Here is a 27,344-nt window from a genome sequence, read left to right as displayed (position 1 = left end):
CCCAAAGCCACAGGACTAGTTAGCCACCGGCTGCGGTTAGAAACTGGGTCCTCTGTCCTCATGACCACATTCTCTCTACTACACGTGGTTGCACACAAAGGCAGGTCTTTTGGGAAGCTCGCTGATATTTTCTGTTCAACAGCTGAGATATAGAACTCTTTATTGTACTTTTATGTCTTCTTGTCTGACTTTTGGGCAGATAAGGAAGGAAGGGCTGGAAACACAGGAATGAGGGGCAGTTGCCAGGCTGGGCTCAGCCGAGAGCGAAGAAGCAGGTGAAACCTCACCTGACTTTATCATTTATTCATTCAACAAACCCTTATGATCTCCTACTGTGTGTTGTCACTGGCTAGGGATTGGCTAAATTATGTTCCAGATCTCGTGGAGTTCAAGTTTTAATGATGAGGACAGATCAGTATGAAATAGTGAAAAAAAAAAAGTCCAAAAAATTACAGTGTCTGAAAAGTCAGAAATATTACCAAAAACTTATTTTTCAATAGAATGATAGTTACCTTGTCAAGTAATATGTTCAAGATGTTTTTCTTCAACTCCTAGACATCTTTTGATGGAAGTACTTCTAAATTTAAAGCAATGAGTCCAATTTATCTGAAAAAAAAAGTACAAGAAATACACTGTAGAGTTTCCAAAAGGGTCTGGAAACACAAAGTTGTATGTTTTTTATATTAAAAAAAATTTAGACCAATTTCTTTAAATTTAGAGGTATATTACCTAAAAAGTTATCTGAAGGTTGAAGAAAAACCTATTGAATCAAGTACTAGAAAATTGTCACTAATATTCTGTTTAACAATACATTCAGCCCAAGGTTCCCGACTTTTAGGTCACCCTGCAAGAAAGAAACAGGTGCCCATTGAAGGGAAATTCACTCTGCCTGGAGGCAGCACAGACGTTTTCCCAGAGAAGTAACATTTGGACTGAGCCTTGAAAGATGAGACGAGGTTTGTCAAGCTGGAAAGTGTAATGGAGGGATGAGTTGAACCCAGCCTTCCTCTAAGTGGTAGGCTGGGCCACCCAGAGGACCGGCAGCCCCTTTCTGGGTGAACTCAGCCTGTTCAGGTGTCAGTAGGGTGCTTCCCAGGTGACAGGCCTGCCCTGGCTGGGTCTTGAGTCAAATGCCGGGCATGGAACCAGCTCAGAGCCTGGGACTGGCAGATGTGAGCAGAGGCCCTGCCAGCTCCCTCCCTGGCAGGCTCCGGGGCTGCAGCAGCCCCTCACACTCACCCCAGCTGACACCAGGGCCAAGCACGTGGGGACAGTGGGGAAGGCTTAGGGCACATTTGGGCAGCTGGTCCTCTGTGACGGTTGCTCATTAAGAACTCGGTAAGTAGGTTTCCTGATGACTAGCTTGAACACAGTGTCACAGAGCAGACACCGCTGACAGGGAACCTTAGAGATTCTTACATTAACACACTAACTGGGTGCATGGGTGGTTCGGTGGTAGAATGCTTGCCTTCCATGCGGTAGACCCGGATTTGATTCCCAGACCATGCACCGCCTCCCCCCCCCCCCCAACACCTTTACCTTGCAGAGGAAGAAACCAAAGGGAGGAAGTAAATTCCCCAAGGTCATACCCTTTGAATGAAACTATTGGCCCGAGACGCCCATAAAAATGGTCTCTCTAGCCTCTTCCAACTCCCAGGTTCTTTGAAATGTAAGGGAGCAAAATTCATTCATTTTATGGCATTAATGACCTTCACCAATCAGACAATCGGTCTCTCAACCATCCAAGCAATTGCGTAGTCACTGAGTTCAGGGGATGCCTAAATCTGCTTTCTGCAGTGAGAGAAACCAAAGAACTGAAAACCCTGCTCTTTACCCTTGAGCAACTGGCAGTCTAGTTGGAATGGAAAGAACCTGTAACTAACAAAGAGTAACTAATATGGGGCTCTTGGTGCTTGAAAACAGTTAATGCAGTTGAAATTGGTGTGTGCTGGAACTCTGGGGGAAGGAAGCCTTGAGGGTAGGTGAAAGCGGAGAAAGGCTTAGAAAGGATTAGTAGAGGGAAAGGAGGGGCAGGATGTGTGAATGGACAGCTGCAGACAATGGAGGAAAATTCCGAGCTCGCATCTAGACTCACAGGCTCACTGGCTTCGACACATGGCAGTTTTCGGCTTCCAGGGTTGGTAGGTGATTTTGCCCCTTCTCCATCCAGGGTAAATCAATGAAGGATAAATGGGGACAAGATTCCAGCTCTGTTTTATCTGCACAATTTCTTTGTTTTCTCCTTTACTGGAGATTCTGGTCTTTGGGGGAATTCAATTTGTTCTTCTCAGACCCTGCAGGGGGGTCTAAAGGATTCAGGGGGGCATGTTCGGGCTTTGAATCCTCTTTCCACACAGCCCGGGCAAACCACTGAGTCTCCAAATGGTTCCATAGCAGGAGTGAAGGGCGCTGCTCAGACAGTGCTCGATGCAGCCTGAATGCGCCCCCCACCCCCAAGCTGCTGCCCCAGAGGGGCTGGCACCTCACACCTGCTGGCATACAGCTCGTGTGGGGTCCCCCAGGGCAGGCTCCATCCAGCACCCGCCAGGCTGGTCCCCAGCAAATGTTAAATGGGCAAATGAGTGGATGTGAACCTGGGCGAGGAGAAAAATGAATTCCAGGACTGTCCTTGTTGGCATATTTTAAATAAGCCTATCTGCGGGCGGAAATGATGTCCACAGAAGATCACACCATAGCATGATAAAATGTGGGGGGGGGGGTGGAACGAATGATGATCCTACAATGTCAAATTCAGGGCTCTGCTGGTGTTTCTCTGACAGAAGAGGCAGGTGCAAGGGAACTAGTCCTGGTGGGCTGCTCGGTGTCTGCAGCAGAGGCTTCGGGGCTGGCTCCCGCGGGTGACACTCGGGTAGGGCTGGGTGCATTCAGAGACTCTTCCAGACCCATCCGACCTTCAGGAAGACGTGGTCCCAAAGCATGGAGTACACGAGAATCTAGGGTATGGTGTTCAAGTGTAGACCTCTGGACCGTCTTCAGAGACTAATTTCCTTGCTCTGGGGTGATTCTGATACAAGCTCCAGAATCACCTTTAAATCACTGCTAAGGACATTAACTCTGCTACAAGCCAAGAGGAGTAAAGGAGACCCCTTTGCACCCGGGAACTAGCTCAACCACCTTTTCTGTCTTTCTCAGTCAAAATACTCAGTGTCTCTATTTTTCATAACTACCTTGGCATGTGACCTGGTTAGCTCCAGTCAGAGAAAACCAGAAAGAAAAAGGCAAGAGTCAGGGTCTCCTCAGCCCCCTCCCTCCATAGACCCCCATACTACAGCTGGGTGGGAGAAAACACTGCCACATGCGGCCACAAGACGCACCCCAGGCTATCCACACGGAAGTCCCCCCCCGCAGAAAGGGAAAGTAAAATTCGGGGCCCTCCCAGTTGCTGGGCATTTGCCCCGGGAAAGTCCTGAAACGGCACGCCTGCAGAGCTCCGACACGAAAAGAGCTGCTGATTCTGAGAGTGGCAGTCTTGACGACATTTGGAGTCCCCCTGTGCGAGAACAGAGGGACCCCTTGTGCTTCCTCCCCGTTCTCTGACAAAGGGGAGGCGTGCTCAAGGAGGGGAGGCCCGGGCTTGGCAGCTCTGCCGAGGGTTTCTGTCTCCTGGGCCTGCAGATTAGGGAGGCAGCGCTTGTCCTCACTGCTGCACGGTTGTAGACATTTGTGTGCTGAACATATGCGTGCAAGTGCTGGAATGTGTGTGTGCTGGAACGCATATTGTTGGTATGTGTGTGCATGTGCTAGACATATGTGCGTGCTGGAACATATGTTTGCTGGAATGTATGTATGCTAGACATGTAAGCCTGCTGGAATACATGTGCACGGAATGTGTGTATGTGTGCTGGAATGCAACGAGCGTGTGCTGGAATGTGCAGGCGTGGGAATGTGTGTGCACGTGCTGGGGCTGCAGGAGGCCGACCTTATCCAGGTCACCTTCTCCAACCTCGGCCAGGCCCCGGGGGACCAGCCCCTTTCCCTGCTCCCTGATAGCCGGGAAACAGCACCCAGAGCCAGGCGGCAGGTCCACACCCCAGGGCCCGATCTCTCAGGTCGGTAGCGCGGAGGGGGGGGGGTGGGTGCGATTCTGGGGAAAGGGACCGCAAGTGGGGGCGAGTGTCTGTGTGTGAGCAGTTCAGGTGGGAGATCACGGGCGATAACCCCGGCTCCACTGGCAGCGCTCGACAGGAAACCTCGAGCGAGGAGAGACAGCTGCGGGCCGGCGGGGAGGGGCTGCTGCTCAGTAACCGCACCAGGGCGGCTGGGGCGGGCCGGCGCGGCTGGGCGCCCGCCCTCGGGCTGCGTGGGGAGGAAGGGCTGCTAGGCCCCTTCCCTGGGCCCCAGGTTTCCTCTCTTGCTGCGGAGCACGCGGCCCTTCGCCAGTCTGGCTGCGTGACTTCAGGACTGGGGTCTGGCACACCTTGGCGATCCGAGTGGTCGAGAGACCAGCCCAGCCCCTGAGTCCACCCGCGTGGGCTTTGACAGCATGAGCCGCGGGGGGGGCTGGGCCACAGGGGACCCCGTGTCAGAAAGTGGGGGCGGCCCAGGGTCGCGGGGGACCGCTGGCCTCTGGAGGAGCCCCTTGTTGGGCAGGCACCTGCAGGGACCCAGCCCCTGCTACTCCCTTTTCCATGCAGGACCCTAGGACCGGAGGCTTATACACGTGAATTGTTTGCTCTTAGCGCATCAGGTATCTGTGTCTTCTAAAATGCCAAAACAGCATTTCCTTCCCGCGACTTCCAAGGAAGCTCGGTGCAGTGGAAGCTGATCCGTGGGGCCCTGCCCTGTGCCTGCAAGCCCCCAGCCTGGGTCACACGCACTGAGAAGCTCATGCCTGGGGACTACAAAGGTGGCGCCCACCTGGGGAGCCCCTTGACTTGAGAGGTCACAGACAGGCAGATAATATATAGTTTTCTACCATAGGTGCTGTGGGAGCTCCAGAGGGACCCTTGGTGGCCTGGGGTCATCAGGGAGGCCCCCAGAGCAGGGGTGAGGCTGCAGGTCACAATCTCTGGCCCCCTTCGGCCTCGTGGTCTCTGTTGGGGGCAGCTCAGCTCCCAGTGCCAGAAGGCAGCTGGGCCTCTTGGGTACCCAAATCCCAGTGTGCGGTGGGGCTGACTGGGGGGGAGTGGGTGGGTCTGAACAGTTTTCATCTCACTTTACCTGCCTGGCTTGGCGGGTGCTCATGTTGAGGCTGGGATAGGGTGGCGGTTGTTGCATCTCATTCCTTCAGCTTTGGCTAATTACAATAACAATAACAGTCATGCTATCTACCAGCGGTAATTGTTATTGTGTTCTCATATAATTTTTTTTTTAATTAGAGAAGTTATAGGTTTACAGAAAAATCATGCATAGAATAGAGTTCTCATATACCACCCTATTATAAACATCTTGCATTAGTGTGGTACATTTGTTACCATCGATGATTGTTAGGTTCTTTAATGGAAAGATCATTTTATAATAGTACTATTAATTATAGTCCCTGGTTTACATTAGGGCTCACAATGAACACACACAACTTTAATCCTGTTTCCAAAATATCATTACGTGAAATTTTCTATGAATCTGAGGCCTTGCCAAACCCTGATACGTCAACACCAGCAATTTATTGAGTCACAACGAAGTTCAGCTGCTTTGCGAAATGGATGAGTCCTGTCCCTCCACTTTCTACCCTGCAGAGAACGTCTCTGAGCACACCACCTGCCATTTAAGGATTTTCTTCCTTTTTTGATTGTTCTGTTTATATTATAAAAATGACAGGCATTCATAGTTAGAGTTTCAAATAACACAATAGGTGCAAGGTGAAAAGTAAATAAAATTCTCCCAATCGCTCCATCTGTGGGTACTCCTCAGAGTAAACCTGGAGAAAGTTTTCAGGTGTGTAGCTATCCAGGTATGTTTTTATGTACATTTAAGAACACATATACAGCCGACATAATCTACTTTTTTCCTTTTTATACACAAATATTTTACATGCCATTTGCAAGCTTGCTTTTTTTTCCCCATACAATTATCTTGCAGCTCTTTCCCTAATATCACATATAGAACTGTCTGTTGTGTTTTTGTTTTTTTGAACTTCTCTGTATAGATATACCAAAATTTCTTTTTCAGGGTCCCAGTTGGTAGATATTTATGTCGTTTTTTTGGCTCCTGCAGATAATGAGGCAATAAAACTGGTGCATGTATCTCTGCAGATTTGTGCAAGTTTATCTGCAGAATCAATTAAATTGTGTGAGAGAAGATGGTAAATTCCTGTCTGGAATTTTGACATAAGGGGCTTTGATCTAGAGTGGATTTCTTTTGAATGGCTCTAGGTGTTCAAAAGCATAATGTGAGGGTGGTATGCTGTGTGGGAAAAAACAAAGGTCCCAGCAAGACATGATTTCTCATCCAGGCTCCGTCACACATGTTCTGTGTGACCTAGGACGGTCACTTCCTGGACCTTCGGTCTCTTTATCTACAAGATGGAGCAAGTAAGATCTGCCCTTCTACCTCACTCAATTTAAAGGATTGGATGAAATCAAGAATATAAAAGGGTTTTGTAAACTGAAAGTGTGAACAAATGTTAGGTATGACCATTCTTGTTATAGTGTCAGTCCCTAGGTCAGCCAGGGAAGCCACGTGTCTAAGCTGACATCAAGGAGGGCGGAATGAATCTCCTCTCTCTCATTCTTATTCTGTACCTGGCACATAGCTAAAAAGGGAGACTTGTCGCCGGCCTTGTGGGACTGCCAGAAAGGTGGAAGGAGTGGAGGGAACACTGCTGCCATCATCATTTCCCGCCCATGCTGTGTCTCCTTAGCGCCCTGTGCATCTCTCTTGTCGGGCTGTTCTGTTTACTTGCCCATCTCCCGCCCCTCCGTGAGGCGAGATCTGTGTCTTTCACACTTACTGACCGTATCTGTGTTTTGAGCGCCCACTGCATGCCTGACACTCTGGCAGGTGCTTATAAGGGACGAGCCCCCTCTGTGCAATAACCCGAAGGGGGAAATTATTGTGCTGTTTTTGGAGAAAGGAACTGAGGCTTGGAGGTCTATATGTGTAAATGAATGATGAGAACAAAAGAATGAATGAACTTGCATCCCTGCAGTAGAAATAGAATCACTTTCTGTGTGGTTTACGGGGCGCAGGCAGGAGGAGAAGAAGATTACAGGCTCAGTGAAGACAGGGAGACAATGCAGCAGTTGGCATCCTCGTGGTGTGCCCGGATTCCAGGTTTATCCTGGGCTCACCGGGGCATCTCCAGTCAATTCAGGGACCTGAGGCAACTGTGAACCAAACCTATTCCAACTGGCTTTAATTTTTTTTCTATTAAAATGTTTGAAATTACAAAAATAACGTGCACTTATTATAAAAAGAGAAAACCCTGAGAAATGGCTCCCTTCCCATGTAGAATAAAAGGCAAAGTCCTTCCACTGGCCCAGGAGGTCCTACCTGACATCTGCCCCTTTCCCTTGCCACTCTCTAACGTCATCCTCGTCTCCTAGCACCGCCTTTCCTCCTCACTCTGGCCACACCCACCTCTGTGCTACGCAGGCACACCAGGTATGCACCCACCGCAGGGCCTTTGCACCTACCCTCTGCTGTAGGGCTCTTCCCCACATAGCTCATGGCCGAGGCCTTCACTGACCACTTGTGAAAAAGAAAATATGTCGTCACTTTGTACTGGCATTTTCCTGACTAGTAGTGAGAGTGAGTGTCTTTTTATAGTTTTACAAGCAACTTGTTTTTCCTCCTCAGAGAATTGCCTATTTATATCTTTTGCTCATTTTTCTTTAGCTATTTGTCTTAGCTATCATTTTTAAGAGTATTATTTATTGAATTCTAAATTTGGACAAAAATGTAGAAATGAAGCTGTTCATCAAAGAATTATTTACAATGGTGAAAAATTGGTTGGAAACAAATGCCCATCAATGGGGGAATGGTTAAATAAATAAAGAAAGGATTATTATTCAATCATTTAAAAGGTTATCCAGTAAAACCGAAATAAAAAATTACACTGCAAAATCAAATTATAATATTAATTATATTATAATTATATTATATATTATATATATTTTATAATATATTATAAAATATTAAATTATAATATTAATTATAATCTGATTTTAATTAAATTAAAAAACAGGTTGCAACTTTTTTTATATAGAATGATCAAAATTGCAAATAGCACACACGTTGGAAGGCAATCTGCCATCATGTTAATAGTGGCAGTGTTTGAACATGGTATTATGGGTGATTTTGATTTTTCCTACGTTTCTATGTTTTTGTGATTTGCATTACTTGAAATTAAAAAGATAAAGGATCACAGGGAAATTTTAACATTATTGCACAAACGATAACAAAGTTGATGGAAACAAAAATTCAAGGAGGGGTGGACCATGGTGGCTCAGTGGCAGAGTTCTTGCCTGTCATGCCGGAGACCTGGGTTTGATTCCCGGTGCCTGCCCGTACGAAAAAAAAAAAAGAAAAATCACGGAGGGAAACATCTACCCATAGTCCTGCTACTCCTAAGAAATCAAAGAGCTACTTTTCTTCCCTGTTCTTTTGGAATATATAATTTAATAGGTCGTTGTGACCACATGATTGGCTTTACAACGAAACATAAATATGTGCAATCCAAGACTGAGCAGAGGCTGAGGAGGCTGTGGTAAACAGAAATGAGTGCTAATAAACTATATGGCACAAAACTAAATGTGCCGACTAGCTCTGCAGGTGAGGATGATGAGGGTCTCTCCGGGTGGGACCCCAGGCTGTGCTCGTTTACCCTCCACCTCTCAGACTCTCCCCCTGCAGAGAAAGGAGGCCAGTCGTGGAGGCAGGATGTAACTGCTCTCACAGTCTGATGCTCATGGAAGGACCTCATAGTCTGTCGGGGACCCCTCTCCCCAGCCCAGGGCGGGACCGGGTGGTGACGAAGGACCTGCGCTGTGGGTCCAGCCAGGACTGGCTCCAACCCTAGCTCTAGACACGTGACTAGCCTCTCTGCGTCCCGGCTGCACAGTCAGATGGTGAACTATCTCCTCGAGTTACTGAGAAGATTGAATGAGAAGAGTTATCTGTGGTTCCCAGCACAGAATTCACCTTCAGCTGGTGATCATTCTTTGTGTCTAGCCTGGATCTTTCCTGCTGCAGCGAAAGCGCTGTCCCCATCGGCGGGGCGTCACACCCAGCGCCCCGCCTGGCACAGCCATCCCCAGGGCTGCTGCCGCTGCCTTCCTGAGAACACGTGACTTCCTGTTTTGTAACCCTGTAGCCAGCAGTGTCAGCGCTAGTTGTATCTGGGCCTGGGGGTGGGGCTGGGCCCAAGGTTGGGGGTGCAAAACCAGAGGCTGGGGAGCTGGCCCCGCCTATTGGAATCATGACATCGAGATCAATATGTATGTCGTCAGCATCTGTATACTGGGCGCTAACACAGAGGCATCCCATTTGCGCACAGCCCCGGCTGGTGGGTCATCACGCCAGGGGCACACAGCTAGTTAAGCAGCACATCCAGGTCTTGGATTCGAGTCTGTCTGCCTTCAAAGGATCTGCTCTTGCCTGTGATGCTAAGCTGCTAGGAGCAGACAGCCGGACATGGGTGGCATTTGAAATGAAGGGAGAATCCACATTCTTTGTGCTTCTGAAGGCAGAGCGAGGACCAAAGTTATTTTTTTAAAATCTCTCTCAAAATTAGAGCCGGGGTGGGTGGCGCGCTCCCTGCTGCCCTACTCTTTCTGAGCCAGAGATGCCAGAGCAGCAATTCCGCAAAGGGTTGGGAAGTTCTCTGGATGAGAGGAAAGCTAGAGGCACTGGGATAAAGTAGACAGAGCAGGGACTTTGCCATCAGATGTACTTAGGAAGTCGCCTGAGTACAAGCCACCTGTCCTTTCTGAGCCTCAGTTTCCTCATCTGCAAAATATAATCGGTAATAATTCTGCTCACATTGTGCAGGGTTGCTGTAATGATTAAACCAATAATGCAAGGCTAAAGATATCTCTGAACTATACAGTGAGTGCAAATATAAGTGGCATCACTATCATGATGCCTTGGGCCCCTCACGTGTCCCAGTGCAGGGCGCCTCCCCTCACGCAGTCCTCGCAGCTGATCAGCATAGCTACCCTGGGAGACCATTCCTATCAAACCCATTTTACAGATGGGGGAACTGAAGGTCGGAGGGGACAAGAAAGCTGCCCCCAAATGCGAAGAGGCAGATCCTGAGTCTGAATCTTAGAGTCCTTCTGACTTTAAGGCCTATGTTTTGGCCTCTGGCGGCCTAGTACTGGGTGAGGCGGGGACACAAGCAAGTGAAACCAAAGTGCATGGCCTGTGCTCTCCAGGGCTCGCTGGGGAGAAGACACTTGACTTAAAATGCTCACAAGCCGCGGTGACTAAGTGCTAAATGGGACAAGCAGCAAAGGCTGTGAAGTCAGCAGCGGGGGAGAACTCTGTCCTGCAACCAAAGGTCGGGGACACCTAGGGCACAGGGGAAAGAAAAGCACCTGGAGACCCCCTAAACCCAACCAGCGTGGCCTTTAACCTGCAGCTGTCATTGGTGAAGTCATTTTATTGCCCAGATCTCAGTGTATCAACCTGCGAATTGGACCCAGTAACCTGTCCACCATCTAGGCTCTGATGAGAATCAAACCCAAAAATAGTTTTTAAAGTATAGATTACGGTTCACATGAGAAGAATTCTTAGTAGTTGGATGTAAGGTAGGACAGCAGATTCCCCGTTCCAAAATAGAATTTGCTGGGAGGTGGAGCGTAGGGTCAGTGTGATTTGCAGCTTTGGGCTGAGGCAGGGCCAGGCTGTCCTGTGCCATCTTTCTGTGGCAGCAACTGTGTGCCCCCCCCCCATGGTGCTAGTGGGGGAGTCACCCCCTGCCCCGTTCCCCCCACTCCAGGGGCCTGGGGGTAGCAGTGGGTGGGAAGCGTTTGTTGGGCCACAAACTGTTGGTGACGTAATCCCTGTTCTCAGAAGCTCATGGTGGGGGAGGGGAGGGACTGCTGGGAGACAGACAGACAGCACAATTCAAATGTGCCCCTGTAACATGACTCTCACCCAGGGAAAACACTGAGGATCAGATTCTTCAAGGGGAGATGTCTCCCGAAGGCTGTGCTTGGGCCCCCCCAAATCTTCCTGCTAATGGTCAGTCCCAGAAAACCTCCTGAACTTAGAGCTTTTATGAAGATGACAAAAGGGTGTGTAGAGATGACTGCACTCACGCTCGCTAATAAGACTGCAGCATTTTCGGGTGCCCTTGCAGGGGGGGAGCTGTGATGGGCGGACGCCTGATCCTGGCCACCGCTGCAGACCCCTCTGGCTGCCTCCCACAGCCTGGTGGAAGTAAAAAATCACAGTAATAGGGTGGGCCACGGTGGCTCAGCAGGCAGACTTCCTGCCTGCTATGCCGGAGACCCCGGTTCGATTCCCGGTGCCTGCCCATGCCAAAAAAAAATCATGGTAACAATAAAGGCTGACTTTTTGGAGCACTTCCTGTATGTGAGGTCCTGCACCCCACGAGAATGACCTTATATTTAATTCTCACCTCCACCCAGTGAGACAGACACTATCATTATCCCCATTTTCAGATGAAGTAGAGAAACTTAGAGGAATCCAGTAAGAAACCTACAAATCACAGTGTAACAGAAGGACTGAGGATTTTTTTTTTTCCTTCCTCTCTTTTTGACCGAGCAATTTACATTTGTTGTAGAGTGTGACTGGGTCTCTATGGAAGGCGGAGCTGTCTCAGCTGTGCCTGTGTGATGCCACAGCTGAGTCTCTAACCGGGCCGCAAGCTGGAATCCCCCCACGTCCAGGACCTTGGGGGACGTGCAGGGAGGGGGAGAGCTGGACTGCTGCTGAGGTGCAGCCAGGATCGCGGGTCTGGGTGACAACCTCACCCAGACTCTGGGGTTCTCCTAGGGCTGGGGACCAGAAGCATTTGCATTTCCGGGAGGGCGTGCGCGCTACATCGCGGATGGCACTTGAAAGACTTAGGCTAAGTGAAACAAGCCAGACACAAAAGGACAAACATCGTATGATTCCATTTATATGAAATACTACAAGAGGCAAATACACAGAGCCAGAAAGTAGCTTAAAGGTTAGCAGTGGGTGGGGGTGGGGGAGTGGGGAGTTTCTACTTAGCGGGTACAGAGCTTCTCTTTGGGGTGTTGGGGAAGTTTAGTTAGTGGATGGCGGTGACGGTGGCACAATATGGCAGATGCAATTCATATCACCAAAACGTACGCTTAAAAATATACAATGGCACAGTAAATGTTCAAGTGGCAAATTCTATGTTACCCGTGTGTTATCACAATAAAATTATTTCAAAAATGGAAATAACAACAACCAAACACTTCTCCAGTTGTGCAGGAAAATAGCCGCCATGTGACACTATTTTTTTTTAATTTTTTTTTATTAATCAAAAAAAGAAAAGAAATTAACACAACATTTAGAAATCATTCCATTCTACACATGCACTCAGTAATTCTTAGTATCATCACATAGATGTATGATCATCATTTCTTAGTACATTGCATCGATTTAGGAAAAGAACTAGCAAAACAGCAGAAAAAGATTAATGTTAATATAGAGAAGAGAATTAAAATAATAATACTAATAAAAAATATATATATAAAAAAGGAAAAAGAAAAAAACAAAAAAGATACAAACAAACAAACAAACAAAAAACTGCATTTCAGGTGCAGCTTCATTCAGTGTTCCAACATAGTTACATTACACTTAGGTATTATTGTGCTGTCCATTTTTGAGTTTTTGTATCTAGTCCTGTTGCACAGTCTGTATCCCTTCAGCTCCAATTACCCATTATCTTACCCTGTTTCTAACTCCTGCTGGTCTCTGTTACCAATGATATATTCCAAGCTGATTCTCGAATGTCGGTTCACATCAGTGGGACCTTACAGTATTTGTCCTTTAGTTTTTGGCTAGACTTACTCAGCATAATGTTCTCTAGGTCCATCCATGTTATTACATGCTTCATAAGTTTAGTCTGTCTTAAAGCTGCATAATATTCCATCGTAGGTATACGCCACAGTTTGTTTAGCCACTCGTCTGTTGATGGACAATTTGGCTGTTTCCATCTCTTTGCAATTGTAGATAATGCTGCTATAAACACTGGTGTGCAAATGTCCGTCTGTGTCTTTGCCCTTAAGTCCTTTGAGTAGATACCTAGCAGTGGTATTGCTGGGCCGTAATCCATTCTGCCAGTCTATGTCTTTTGATTGGGAAATTCAGTCCATTAACTTTTACTGTTATTACTGTTTGGATAATATTTTCCTCTACCATCTTGGCTTTTGTATTATATATATCATATCTGATTTTCCTTCTTTCTACACTTTACTCCATACCTCTCTCTTCTGTCTTTTCATATTTGACTCTAGTGCTCCCTTTAGTATTTCTTGCAGAGCTGGTCTCTTGGTCACAAATTCTCTCAGTGACTTTTTGTCTATAAATGTTTTAATTTCTCCTTCATTTTTGAAGGACAATTTTGCTGGATAAAGGAGTCTTGGTTGGCAGTTTTTCTCTTTTAGTAATTTAAATATATCATCCCACTGTCTTCTAGCTTCCATGGTTTCTGCTGAGAAATCTACACATAGTCTTATTGGGTTTCCCTTGTATGTGACAGATTGTTTTTCTCTTGCTGCTTTCAAGATCCTCTCTTTCTCTTGACCTCTGACATTCTAACTAGTAAGTGTCTTGGAGAACGCCTATTTGGGTCTATTCTCTTTGGGGTGCTGCACTTCTTGGATCTGTAAATTTAGGTCTTTCATAAGAGTTGGGAAATTTTCAGTGATAATTTCTTCCATTAGTTTTTCTCCTCCTTTTCCCTTCTCTTCTCCTTCTGGGACACCCACAACACGTATATTTGTGCGCTTCATATTGTCATTCAGTTCCCTGATCCCCGCTCAAGTTTTTCCATTCTTTTCCCGATAGTTTCTGTTTCTTTTTGGAATTCAGATGTTCCATCCTCCAGTTCACTAATTGTAGCTTCTGTCTCTTTAGATCTACCATTGTACGTATCCATTGTTTTTTCCATTTTTTCTTCGTCCTTCACTCCCATAAGTTCTGTGATTTGTTTTTTCAGATTTTCTATTTCTTCTTTTTGTTCAGCCCATGTCTTCTTCATGTCCTCCCTCAATTTATTGATTTGGTTTTTGAAGAGTTTTTCCATTTCTGTTCATATATTCAGCATTAGTTGTCTCAGCTCCTGTATCTCATTTGAACTATTGGTTTGTTCCTTTGACTGGGCCATATCTTCAATTTTCCAAGCGTCATCCATTATTTTCTGCTGGTGTCTGGGCATTTGATCAGATTTCCCTGGGTGTGGGACCCGGCTGGTTGAAAGGTTTTTCTGTGAAAACTCTGGGCTTTGTTTTTCTTTTCCTGCCCAGTAGGTGGCGCTCGTCTGTCTGCGGGGCAGTCGGCCCGGGAAACCGCGCGTGGAGTGGGGGGGGGGTCGCTGGCTTCCGCGGCTTGGGGGAGTGCTGGTCCAAATTGCCCAGCTGGCCCGAGACGCCAAGCGTGGCGGGAGGGCCCCGCTATCCAACGTTCCCAGTCAGACCGGGGAGCCACATGCGTGGAGGGGACCCCAGTCGCCAGCCGCCCCGGCCGGGAAAACGTGCGCCCCTCGGGTATCTCACCGCAGCGGATTCTCCCTGCCCGTTCAGCCGTTCCAGAATGGGGTACGCTGTCTTTTTGGTCTCTGTCGTGGCTCCGGGAGCTGTTTCGTATTGTTTCTGTTTCTTTAGTTGCTGTTCTGGAGGAGGAACTAAGACCCGCGCGTCTTACTAAGCCGCCATCTTCTCCGGAAGTCCCTCTCTCGCCATGTGACACTATTAAACACCTCCTAGCAAGTGGCTGTTGGTTCCCTTGGGGGTAGAATGAGGTACAGCTATGAGCAAGGACACGAGTGGGCTCAGGGAAGGAGGTGCCCGGGTCTCTGTCCTGGGGGTGGGGGGTGGGGGACAGGGCACGGGAGGGCAGTGGGTGTGGCGTGTACCTCAGGGTTGGCATCCTGAGAAGTGTCTGCTGTTTGAGGGAAGCCCCGCCACCCTGAGAGCATCTTTGTGGCCTAAGACAGTCAGCCCCCTAAAGGGAGGGACTCGGAAGACTGTACCCAAATCTTAGCTAGATATCACAAATGCACGTACCGGACTCTAGCTCATCTGGCCCTCATTGCAACCCTTGCAGCAAATGTGATTATCGTCCATTTTACAGATGGAGAAACTGGGGCCCACAGTGGGGAGGTGACTTGCCGCAGACCACACAATGGCATGCAAGGACTGAAGTCTATCTGATACCCGATCCAGGGTTCCTTCTAGTGCAACAGCCCCTGGCATGGAAAAGATGCCCAGTAAATGTTTAATCATTTATGTTGTTGATAAGGGTCCTTGTGCGGAACTTTGCCAGGCCTGTGCCTCCCAGCACAAGCACAGCCGGCTGAGCGGGTGGGGAGGGGGGTCTCCACTCAGGGAAGTGTGTTGGGGTTCATGTCCTCTCCTCTGCCAAACCACACACAGCACACTTGTCATGAAATCATGCCGCTCTTCAAAAAGCGAGAAAGCCTGTCCCAATTACTTATCTCTCTGGAGACACCCAATTCCCCTGCCCCCATCCCCACCCCACCAACTGCACTGACTCTGCACAACACAAAGAAATATTTCTTCTTATTTGCTCTAAATTTACTGTCCAGTAATTTTTCTGCTTTCATTTTATGGGACAGGCAGCTGAGCAATTTTCTCTTGGCCCTTTTTCTTAATCTCAAACACACCCATAAATTGCTGCTGACACCTCCTCTCCAGCCCTAAAAGCAAAAATAGCCCTAGCTTTGGTGGCCTTCACTGGGAGCTGGCTAGTCTTCCAGGGTCTCTTTGGTCCCCACCCTACCCCTGCCGCCAGTGGGGCAGTGGGGGCTGCTAGCAGTTGCTTCAGGGCCAGAGGGTAGATGTACCCAGCATCTTCCTCATTACTGAAATTCCATCCTGAAAATTCCATGATATTTAATTATTTAATCACCGAACCACCTGTGCACCCCCCCTTACGGTCCACTTGAGCCTGTGTTTTCGGCCGTACAGTCTCTTGCACCTGCAGCACTGCACTGGATTCTCCCTGGGGGGTAAGGCGGGAGGGACGTGAGTCCATCTCAGCAGGTGCTAGTGGAGCTGGTAACGGAAGAGGCACCGGCTCAAGCAAAGCAGGGAGGCAGCGAGGCGCCGGTGTGTCCCGGGAAGATTGGGGGGGGGGGCGCGGGAGCGTGCGGGGCAGCGCGGGGGTGGAGGGGAGGGGGCAGGGCTGTGGTGGCAGCGGGGCCTGGGCTGTCACTCAGAGCACAGCCTGGCTTGACAAGGGGTTTGGACTTTCCTCGGAGTTGCGGGGTCACCAATGGTTTGTGAGCAGGTGCTGTGGGAAACCGGTCCCTGGTCCTGAATCAGGGCTGGAGTTAAAGGTGGGGGGACAGAGGAAGAAGGGGGCTGGAGACTCTGGGTGCAGCCTTGAATCACCTGGGCCCATGGTTGGCGGGTGGAGCCAAAGTCTTGCTCCGGAGGAAGCGGGGGGGGGGGGGGGGGGGGGGGGCACGACGGGGCGCTGGGCCCAGGAGAGGAGGGGAACAGAGGGGACACCCACAACCGGGGCTCAGTCCTGGGGAAATCTGAGGTTCTCAGTTTTCTTATGGCGCTGTTGGGAGGATCCCGCCCGTAATTGCATTTAAAGCAGCGCCTGGCAGAGAGTAAACACGGTTACAATTTTCACCTTGTTTAACAAAAGAGGCAGCTGAGCGAGGGGTAAAAAGTCAGATAAACTGGTAAAGATTTGGAGAAGCTCAAAGTCAGTCTCTGCACTCCCTCTGCCCCGACCTAGGCCTGCAGGCGCCACCAGAGGGCGCCCCAGTCTCGGGAGAGACCCAGCAGGTCGGGAACCAAAGCTCTTAGGGTTACCAGGCAGGCGTGATGAGCTACATCATGCGCCCCCATCAAGCGGGTTGAGCTGCTGTACTTTCATTTAGTAGGAAATACAGTCAGGACTGTAATCTGCATCTTCTCACTCAGTGCAGTGATCTATCCAATAAAAATCCTAACTACTATTGGGTCAGAATACCCAGACAGCACCTCTTTCCCTAAACCCATTGTACCCCAACACCAGTGGGGTTAATATGGTGAGGTAGGGATGAGGAGCCCCTTGGAAATTTGGGGTGGGAGAAACCAAACAGAGTGGACCTCTGAGCTGCATTTTGTGGGATGCATCAAGTTTACCAGATGATGGGGTAGGAGGGGAGGCAGGGAGGGGCGGTGAAGAAGGAACAGCATATGCAAAGGCACAGAGGCAAATAGGCTGGGAGAGCATGCATGTCTTGGGAATGGTGAGCGTGTGGGTAGGGACGGGGAGCTGGATGAGGCTGAGGCCATGGGGCTAGGACTGGTGGGCAGAGAGATGCCTGGACCCGGGGAGTGGGGATGGGGGGAGAATGTCACCCAAAGCACCTCTGTCTGCCATGAAGTTCCTTGGGTTCAGGGAGGAAGGCCCAGCGGGTGGCCCCACTGCCCTGGGTGGGAGACCCTACTTGATGCCTGGCATGGAGGGAGCAGGGAAAGGGAGGGAAGCGTTAACCCAAATCCCCCTCATTCCACCATGAGGTCTGTGAGCCCTCCCCTACTGCCCCCAGCATCCTGCCCTGCGTGGGTCGGCCTCGGGAGCCGGGCACTTATCCAGTTGGTACCACTTATCCAGACGTGGGCTCAGACATGGGCTTCCAGAGCGCGTGGTTCATATGGGGCTCACACACAGGTGGGCTCCCGTACACGCCCCCCACCCCGCAGAAGCCCTGCACCCGGTGAACGGTTTCACTTTCCCACCTCGTTTTCCAGCCTCCACAACTCCGTGTTCCCTCCAGTTGCCAGGGCTGCTGTTGGGGCAGGTTAGGGTTTCCAGGAGTTGGTAGAAGAGGATGGGAGGGTTGTGGTCAGAAGGGGGCACGGGGGTGAGATCCAGCCCCGGTGCCTTGATTTCCTTGGCCACAGTTGGTCATGGGGCCACCTGGGGGCTGTGGGGACATGAACCTGTCACCCTGAGCCTGGCTGACCCCCTCGTCTCTTCACGCAGAGGCACAGAACTACGGCCTGCTGGACCCCAGTCTCTGCTACCTGCTGGACGGGATCCTCTTCATCTACGGTGTCATCATCACTGCCCTGTTTCTGAGGGCGAAGGTGGGTGCCACCGGGGCTCTGAGAGAGGGTGTGGGCTCCCCCGCTTGGTGGAAGGTCGGAGGGGCTGTGGCCGGCAAAGTCTCCAGCTTGGGTGGTGCCTGGGGCTCTGTGTCCCTGGGCAGAGCAGGGGTCAGCCTAGTGTGCACAGAGGGGGTGCTGAGGAGGTGTTGGGGGGGGCTCTGGCTGAGCAAGAGAGGGTGCGAGGGAGCGCCTGGCGCTGGGGGCTTAGTGAGGAGCGGTATAAACATGTGAATGTCAGGGTGCTCCGTGTGGGGGCGGGGGGGGGGGTACGGGGCGCTGCAGACAGCAAAGGCAGCTCAGAGCAGAGAGGTAGGGGACCCTTAGGTCTCTGCCCGGGTCCCGCTGTCCAGTTGCTGATCAAGGCATGCCAGCCTTTCCCTGGAAATCTCAGTTTCCCCACCTGTAAATGGGAGGTTTGGCCCAGAGCATGTATACCCCAGGGTGCCTTGCAGACCCGAGATTGTTTGAAGGGGGTTGTCGGGGTGGACCTGATGCCATTTCAGGGCCCTCAACCCATTTCTCTTTTGAATTTTGGACGTTGGCATTGGTGTAAGATTTTATCTGAAAAACAGAATTCTGCTGATTTCTTTTTTGAGCTCGAAAAACACTGCCTTAGATTTTTCTAAGGTGGTTTCCAATGCTCTGAATCTGAAGACTCTGCGGTTTCCCTCGGGCCGAGGAAGCGCGATCTAAGCGCTGGTTTGGGGGCAAGCCGCTGGGGCCCTAAACTAGGTGGGAAGCAGCTCGGTGGGAGGCCGAGGCCTGGGCGAAGTGAGGCATGCAGAGACTCTGCTCCAGGGGTGAGACAGGAGGCAGGCTCTTGTGTAGCCAGTGACCATCCTGGGATTGTCTTCAGAATCTTTGGGAGGAAGGGGCCCCGGAGAGAGCCCTGACCCGTGAGGGGTCCGGCCTGCGAGCCACGTCTGCGCTTGCGCAAGGGCGCTTCCCGCGGGAGAGGGCGCGGTGGGTGGGAAATGCTCCAGCGCACCCGGGCTGAGGGTGCACGTGCCACAGGCGGGAGGACAGAGGACACATGAGCTCAGAAAAGAGGTGCCACCCGCCGACCCTGTCAAGGCACCAGCCCCAGCAGGCAGGGCACCAGTTGTCTGCTGTCAAGGTCAGGAGCGCACTGTGCCCGGGGCGGTCAGGCCCGGAGTCCTCCCCGGCCTGGGCAGTCACGCGGTTTGCTCTCGTCTTTTTCAGTTCGGCAGGAGCGCACAGAGCCCGGTCTCCCAGCAGGGCCAGAGCCAGGTCTATAACGTAAGTCGGCTTCTCGTGCAGACCCACGCAGAGAGAAAGCGCGGGCCTTCTGTCGGCACTTGGTGGAAAACGCAGTCAAGGGTCTAGGTTTTAGGTCCGCAGCTCCTAACCCGCAACGCGTTGAATTCACGAGGCCCAGTTTTTTTCCTAACCTAGTAAAATGGAGATGGTGATTGTACCTGCCTGGTGAGGTTGCTGCAAGGATTAAAGACTTGATTTGATACATGCAAAGCACTTAGTATGGCGTCTGGCAAAGCACTTAGTATGGCGCCTGGCCCAAGTCAGTAACTCCCAAAGCCTAGAGGTGGGTAGAGGTGAATGTATTAGGATCCTCTGAGCGGTGGGCAAAGCTGTTTCACACTTCCTGTGCAATGGGACTTTGTCGATTGATTACCCTCTCTGAGCCTCGGCTTCATTTCTTACTGGGAAAGTTATTGCACGTTAGGTGATCAGCAGAGAGCAAGAAAGTCCTACGGTGACTTTGGGGATCCTTCTGCCTTCCTGGCAATGCGAGGGGAGGAATCCAGAGGGCCCCAGTTAACCCTTCCCTTCAGTCCCGGGTACTTCTCTGAGGCTCTGCCGGGGTCCCCACTGGCTGGCCCTTCTCTGCCAGAGTCTAGCATGGCTGTCTCTGAGGCGCTCCTGTCTGTTTTAGGAGCTCAATCTAGGACGAAGAGAGGAGTACGGCGTTTTGGATAAGAGACGCGGCCAGGACCCTGAGATGGGAGGGAAACAGGTAGGGAATTGCTCTCTCACACGTGTGTGTGCACATTTGTGCATGTGAGCGAGGGTGCTCAGTCCCGGGCCTCCAGCCTGGACCCTAACATGTGCATGGCCTGGAGCACGGGGCCAAACAGAGGAGCCGTGTGGGGCCACCTCCCCTTGTCTTCTTTCTTCCCCGGTGCCATTTTATATCACCAGGGGCCTCGGGTGCTGAGTGTGGCACGCTGGCCCACACGCGGGTCCAGGCTCTGGTCTGTTCCCCCCAAAACAGTTGCTCCTTGGGCGCCCTGAGGTGCGCACACGATGGCACTGTCTGCCCCTGGGAGGGGGGAACTCAAGGCCACTGTGAAGGGAATTCTGGGTGCCAGCAACCCCAAGCAGGGTCGGTGCAGGCCCCAAGTGCTCGTCCTCTGGCCTGCGCGGGAGGGAGCCGTGGCCCGAGGCTGGGGGAGGGCCTGCAAAGGGCAGAGGCCTGGGCTGCCCTGGCTTGTGTACCAGGCTCCCTGCCGTCGCTGCCCCGGGCCTTGTTTCTGGTTCTCACCGTCCGCCCAGGTCCCCTCCAGGCTCTCCCAGCCTCCTGCAGGCTGAATTGTTGGTGGAGAGGGTGGGTGGGCCAGGAGAGACGACTGTTCTCCTAGCCCCTCTGCCCCCACCCTCATCTGCCCCCTCAGCCCTTCCCCTCCCCGCTTGTTATCCGGACCAGGCAGGGCTGGAAGGGGGCGGGGGCGGGGGCTGGCACCTCCCAGGGGGACCCGTCAAGCAGTGGCTGACCCTGCTCCAGGTGACGGCTACTAGGCACCTTTCACCAAAATTCCAGGCCACCTGGAAAGTTCTCACCTGTAGTCTGTGACTCGGGTGCTGGGGTGTCAGGCCATCTGCAGACCCCCCAAGGCCTGTACCGAGCCCGGCCCAGGCTGGCCAGGCCCTGCAGGGGTGGGGGCTGTGGGTGCCGGCACGTGTGTGCTGTGGCCGCGCCGTGGGGCCCAGGGAGGCGGGCGGCTGGCGGCAGAGCTCCTGGCCGGGGTCCCAGTTCTCCTCTAACTGCGTCCCCGTTTCCTTTCCTAGCAGAGAAGGAAGAATCCTCAGGAAGGCTTGTACAATGTAAGTAGAAGAAATCTCACGTTTCACCTCAGAAAGCTGGAGAGAAAGGCTCAAGGAGGGTGCAGGATGCAGACTTTTCCTCAGATGCCTTCGTCTTAGTTCCTCTTCATCTTCCCTTCCCCCGGCCAAGTCATGTCTCCCCTGCTAGCTGCCTGCCCTTAATGTAAAGCAGAGGACCTATGACACACACACACACACACACACACACACACGCACACACACACACACACAGAGCCGCCAGCCCCTAATTGTGCTGCTGGAGTTCCCAGGGGCAGGGGCACGCTAGGACAGAGCGAGGTGGCAGGAGCCTTGGAGGGGCTTCCTTTCCTGGGGACTGGAGCATTCTCCGGAGTAACTGCTGGGAAAAGGTCAACCTGCCCAGCCTGGATGTTGCTTTGATCTGCCGTGAAGGGGGCCTCGCAGGCAGCGGTCTTCCTCTCCTCTCCTCCTGCAGTGGGTTGCTCCTACAGCGCTCACGCAAGCGACCCTGGAGCCAGGGTGGGCCCTTCCGTCTCCCAGCATCCCTTTCCTTGGCTAGAGCTGCACATCCTGTGTTTTGAGCCTCATCTGGGCTTCTCAGCTTTCCTAGCTGAGGAGGAGGAGGAGGGTGTGGGCTGAGCTGATTTGTGGGCAGAGATGTTTCTGTAACTAAGGCTCAGAGTTTTGAGTGTGGGGGGAGCGATCACCCCCACTCCAGCTCGGGCATCGTGAGTCTTCCGCTCAGAGGGGAGCTCCCTGTTTTCTGCGTTACGTAGTAAAATGGTCATCTTACTCTTCTTCAGGCACTGCAGAAAGACAAGATGGCGGAGGCCTACAGTGAGGTTGGGATTAAAGGAGAGGTGGGTGCCGCTGTTTATTAATTCCCAAGGGTTAGAGGTGGGAGGGGAGCTGCTCCAAGGGACTCTGTCGTGGACTCCCACCTGTGCCTCCCATAGGCATCCCATCCCAGCCACTCCTCAGGCCAAATGCCAGAAAGCACAGCTGGTGGCTGGCAGAGGCAGAGGCTAATCAAGGTGTCCCCCAATTTGGTAGGACATAAAATACCTGGGAAGGGCTGATGCTCTTTGGGGATTAAAACACAAATCTCAATTCTAAAACAGCCTAAGCTTGGCAAAAGCAGGTCAGCTACGTCACTATTACTAGCAGTAGTTACTGAGTGCTTAGTGCGTGTCAGACATGTGCCCAGTGCTTGGGACCACGGCCCCAGTGCAAAAGGAAATGCGGGCCCGCTGCTCATCAGGATTGAGATGAAACCGTTCTGAGCCCGGGCTACGTGCCCCCAGAGCTGATCCTGCTGGAGCTTTACACAGATGGCCTCATTTAAGTCACACAATAACCACACCTGTGAGGTCACAGAGCTAGTAAATAGGGGAGCCACGATCGGACCGACTGCAGCTGGAGCTCAGACTGCCACATGGTTGCTGTTCCTGGTGAGTGTAGATGAGTGACCAAGAATTTCAGGAGCTGCAGGGAGGTCTGCTTATTCCAAGCAGTGGCCAGCATGGCTGGACCCCAGTGTGGCCCAGATCCTAAGAACCTGATACCCATAAGAGGATCTGAGCATGCAGGGCAAACCCTGTTCCGGTCAGAGCAGACCCCTCCTTACTCTGCAGAGGCCAAGGTTTGGCCTAAGGCCCCTTCTCTCTGGGGGCAGGGCTGCCGGCTCTGAGCTAGTCCCTTCTGACTTTCGGGGTATCCTCGAGGAGGGGGCCCTTGGGCAGCAAGACTCACCTTTTCTCATTTTACTCCCAAAGAACCAGCGGCGGAGAGGCAAAGGGCACGATGGCCTTTACCAGGTAAGAGCTGACAGTGGTCGCTCTGGTGTCTGCTGCTGCCCCTCCCTCCTGGGGTGGCACATCTGTCTAGGGGCAAGATCAGGGCTCCCACTTTTTGCTTGTTGGTGATACTAGCTCTTGCCAGTGGCTGGGCAGAGCAAGCCCGGGCTCACCCATCAGGCTGGTGCTGACTCCACTGCCGGTCAGTCCCTAGGACAGGGCAAGGACGTGCCTGCTCAAGCCAGTTTCTTGGCTGCAACTGGGAGGCTGTGGGGGCTCCCGGGCACTGCTTGGCCACAGCAGATAGAAGTGGCAGCTGCCCCAAGCGTGTGCAGTTTCCACAAAGGTACAGTTGGAGTCAAAGGAAATTACTCAAGTGACTTCATGCTTCTTTGTCCACTGCCCTGAGCCCTGGCAGAAGCCTTTCTCTGCCTTATGTACTCAGATCTAATAAGGAGGTGGAGGAAGGGCAGAGAGATTGAATAAAGAAAAAAGAAAATGACAACTTTAAAAAGAAAATCTATTGTAGTCAGGTTACCTGGTTGTGCAAATGAGTGCAAATAATTATGCAAACTAAGCACAACTGACCTCCTTCTCTAGAATATAAACCCTAACAGGTTTTTATTGCTGTCTTCTTGGCTTCTTGAGCTGTTCAGAACTCATATAACTGAATCCAAAGTGTGAGGAGTGCCACCAGAATTCCCCCATGTGGTTGCTGCTGAGCCTTTGCCTTCCTGGCCCAGCCCAGGGAGAGAGGAGTCCCAGTGAGACGGGGACCAGCCTGGCCTGTTGTTCTCTGATTAACTTTCCTAGTGGGGATGGGAAGGAGGATAGAGGAGGCGGCTAAGGCCAAGGAGCCCCCACTTTCCCGGCAGCAAGTCCAGGCTTCCTGGAGGACCGGAGATTCGGGAACAGCAGTTATCCGGGTGGCCCTGGGCCCTTCTACCTGAATCTAGCTCAGGATTCAAGGTTGAGGACTCTCGCTCCTCTTTGGTCGGGCAGGCTGGGCTCTGGGGCTGCATGGCACAGCACTTGGGGAGTTGGGAAGAAAGTGAGAATTTGGGTGGAAAGGAGCTGCTCCAGGGCCATTCCCAGCGGGGCACAGAGCCCATCTCCCCAGCAGCTTTCCCAGTGAAGGCTGCTCCGCTGGGACCTGAGGAGTTGTTCCCGGCCTCTGGGAGCTGGGCGGTCCGGGCTGGGGCCGGGCTGTGGAAGTCTCCAGTTGGGCTCCAGTGGGCTCTTGGCTGCACAGGACTCCTGGCTCACTCCTTTTCTGATTTGCTTCCATCAGGGGCTCAGCCCGGCCACCAAGGACACCTACGATGCTCTCCACATGCAGACTCTGCCCCCTCGCTAACGGCACGGGGACTTCACCCACAGGCTAGACCCGCAGACACCCAGATTGTTCAAGACCCAGGATAAAGCATTTACAACCCATGTTTCTCAGCCACCGAAGTACCTCTCCTTATGGATAGGATGCTCCGAGTCATCACTTTCGGCCATATCCAATTCCAGGCTGTCACGCAGAGAATATTGTCCCTGGACTCTTGGAGGGAGCACCTTCCCCAGGTCCAGGCCTCCTCTGGGAGCTGGTTGTGCACACGGCGCCTTCACGGCTCTTTCTGGAGTGCTGGTGGCCGGGCACGGGCCCTGGCCCGGCGGCTCCGTGCTTTTGCACCCACACACCCCATCTCGCAGCTGAATCATTGAGTCTGTGTGCAGAGCCCCAGGACACGTCCTAGAGCCTGCCTCTATGTGGCTGCCAGTGTTTGCGTGGCTTTTCTCCTGCTGTAAATTTGGCTTCTGTTGTCAGCCTTCCCCTCACTTCAAGGTAACTTGTAATTGGGCCAAGGAAGCTTCTGTGTCTGCTTGTGAAAGGTCTGGGCAGAAGGGGAGCTGGGAGGAGAGCTCAGGCATGGATACGAAGCCAGAGGTGGCTAAAGGGGGGAGGCAGAAAGTTGATAAGGGGGTGGGAGCAAACAAGGTGGCTGTTAGGAAGTTGGACAGGAAAGGGGGCTTCCTCCATCAAGTGTACATTCCATGTGTATAGAATTCACCGGCCGGCCAACAGGGCTGTCCTTGCCCTCCTGCAGCCCCCTTTCTTATAAGAGAGAAACACGCTGCAAGCAAATTGCTGTGTATAGTAAAAAAACCATCACATTATAGAGAATGAACAAAGGGCGGTGGGAGCGAAAGAAGGGAGCAAGACCTCATTCTCTTCCAAGAAGTTGGTCCACGTCACCCTTAGAGTGCAAGATAACCCATCACTGCGCAGGCCTGGCCCAACTCGGACACATAAAGATCCCAGCAGACAGCGGCACCTCTGGCTGGCCTTCAGTCGACTTACTGGAACACTGCTGTGTAATTCAAGAATGGCGCCCCTCCCCAATCTGCTTGGTTTTAATTTATACTGATTAGCTAAAGCCATACTACTCTATAAAATAAATGCTTCAGTGAAAATGCTACTTTAGTGTATAAGCTTCATTTCAGCAGTTAAGCCCCCGTAATGGGAATTTAGTCATCAGAAAATCAGCAAGCTGCATTGCGGGGGTGAAAGTGCTGATTCTCTGGAGACAACCGGAAGGCGCCTTGGAACACGCAGGCACACACTGGTGCACCCAGTGGCCCAGTGCGCTGCTGTGGGGGCATCCCCTGGTGCAAGGTGAGCAGGGCATGTAGGCTGGGTGGCCAGGCCTCATGTCCGAGCCAGTCCACCTGGCAGGATGGGCCTGGACCTTGTGTCAGAACCCCGACGGTGCTAGGAGAGTGGCTAAGGAACCCCGGAAGGACAGGCTCTCTGCATTGTGCCTTGCTTGGGGAGTGGAGGAAGACAAATGCAGGAGCAGGCCTGGCCCAGCATTCAGGCATCAGGAATAGGCAACACCTGAGCAGAGGGTGTGCAAGGTTTATGAATGATGGCCAGTGCCACAGCACAAATGTCGCATCCCTATGGTTTGGACGAGGGCTGGAAGACAGAAACTTTCAGATCAGTTTCCTTTACAAAAGCTAGCCCTATCCCTAGCGAAATTTCCTCTAACTGCAATAGTATACGAGGCTGCAACTTATCCAGACAACCAGTTAATATTGGGTCGACTTTGAAATCAATACCTTTACTTGTTCAAAAAAGAAGTCCATGGCACTGGCTGCCAAAGGGCCCTGAGAATTGGGACTCCAACAGGAGTGATGCACAGCCCTGCCAGCTGTGTACAGCTCACGGGGAACTCACGAAAAGAAGACATTTTGATTTGCAGCCTCGGCTCCTAGGGGCATTCAATTCCATTCAACAAATATTTACTGAATGCCCACCTATTATGGGCTCAGCATTTTGCTAGTTACCAGGATGATAGAGAAGCATAATCAGAGTTGGGGACTTCTAAAATTTTATCAGATCTCGGCCACATGATATCAGAGAGTTTATCATCACACTGCAGTGTCATGATACACATGAGTCAGGCAGGTAAAAGAGTAAGGAGGCAGGATGCCTAATTGTTAATGAACGGTGCAGAAAGAGCCAAGAGAAGGACGAAGAGGCTATGGAGGCTTTCATGGGGGGGCGGGCCTCTAAGGAGGGCAGGATGCCTTGGGCTGCCAGCCTCTATTACGTTACCTGGTCATGAGGCAGCGTAATAGGAAAATTATGGTATGTTGGCTTAGCTGCCTTGATTCCACCGACTGAAGTTAATGAGGACAATTGAAAGCCTCCTTTAGGCTGTCACTAGCCAATACTGTGAATAGATTACACATTTTTGGTTAACAGCCAGTGTCTGCTATTCACATGGCTTTTTTAGAACTGAAGTTTTAAAACATAAGTCAAAGTGAGTGGGTGTCCCTAGGGTCTGTGTACCAGGCCTTGCTTCCAGGTCAGCTGAGTTATATTCACACTGTGTGACCTGGATGGTTGGCTTGAAGATATTGACTCAATTTTGCCAAGATCTGACTCAAGAGGTAAGTAAGGGTGGCCCTGAGCTCTGGGTGCTGGAGTTGACCTGAGGTAGGGGGAGCAGAGGGAGAGATTGTGCTATGTGCAAGATAATTAGGCAAAGAAAGTAAGTCTGGAGAGAACGGAACAGACATGCTGAGAAGAGGTGGGAAACTCCATGGTTCTTGAAATTGAAGGCCGGGATCCAAGCAGAGAAGAGTAGCCTTCCCTGGTGCCACCAAGGCAACTGCCCCTCCTGAAGTCTGGCAGTTACCTACCTACACTGTACCTACACCACTGTATTTCCTTGATCCCAAGACA

The 27,344-nt window shown here is 51.6% G+C and overlaps 1 protein-coding gene across 2 annotated transcripts in view; it reads left to right on the top strand.

Moving 5' to 3' along the window:
- The window catches only part of CD247 (CD247 molecule), a 78,084-nt gene extending 52,515 nt beyond the window's left edge, over positions 1-25,569 (top strand). Inside the window, exons 2-8 of one of the 2 annotated variants that reach the window (XM_077156870.1) lie at positions 18,121-18,224; positions 19,449-19,505; positions 20,161-20,241; positions 21,294-21,329; positions 22,112-22,168; positions 23,084-23,125; positions 24,396-25,569. In XM_077156870.1, coding sequence (XP_077012985.1) covers positions 18,121-18,224; positions 19,449-19,505; positions 20,161-20,241; positions 21,294-21,329; positions 22,112-22,168; positions 23,084-23,125; positions 24,396-24,461 — 443 coding nt within the window. In that variant the 3' untranslated portion in view covers positions 24,462-25,569. The remainder of the gene's footprint in view (positions 1-18,120; positions 18,225-19,448; positions 19,506-20,160; positions 20,242-21,293; positions 21,330-22,111; positions 22,169-23,083; positions 23,126-24,395) is intronic. The other variant, XM_077156871.1, reaches the window with a different exon arrangement.
- Positions 25,570-27,344: the final 1,775 nt, after the last annotated feature.

The sequence above is a fragment of the Tamandua tetradactyla genome, chromosome 4, assembly GCF_023851605.1.
Source record: "Tamandua tetradactyla isolate mTamTet1 chromosome 4, mTamTet1.pri, whole genome shotgun sequence".
NCBI classification, from domain to species: domain Eukaryota; kingdom Metazoa; phylum Chordata; class Mammalia; order Pilosa; family Myrmecophagidae; genus Tamandua; species Tamandua tetradactyla.
The sequence above is the reverse complement of the archived record's forward strand: the minus strand, read 5'-3'. Positions and strand labels throughout refer to the sequence as shown.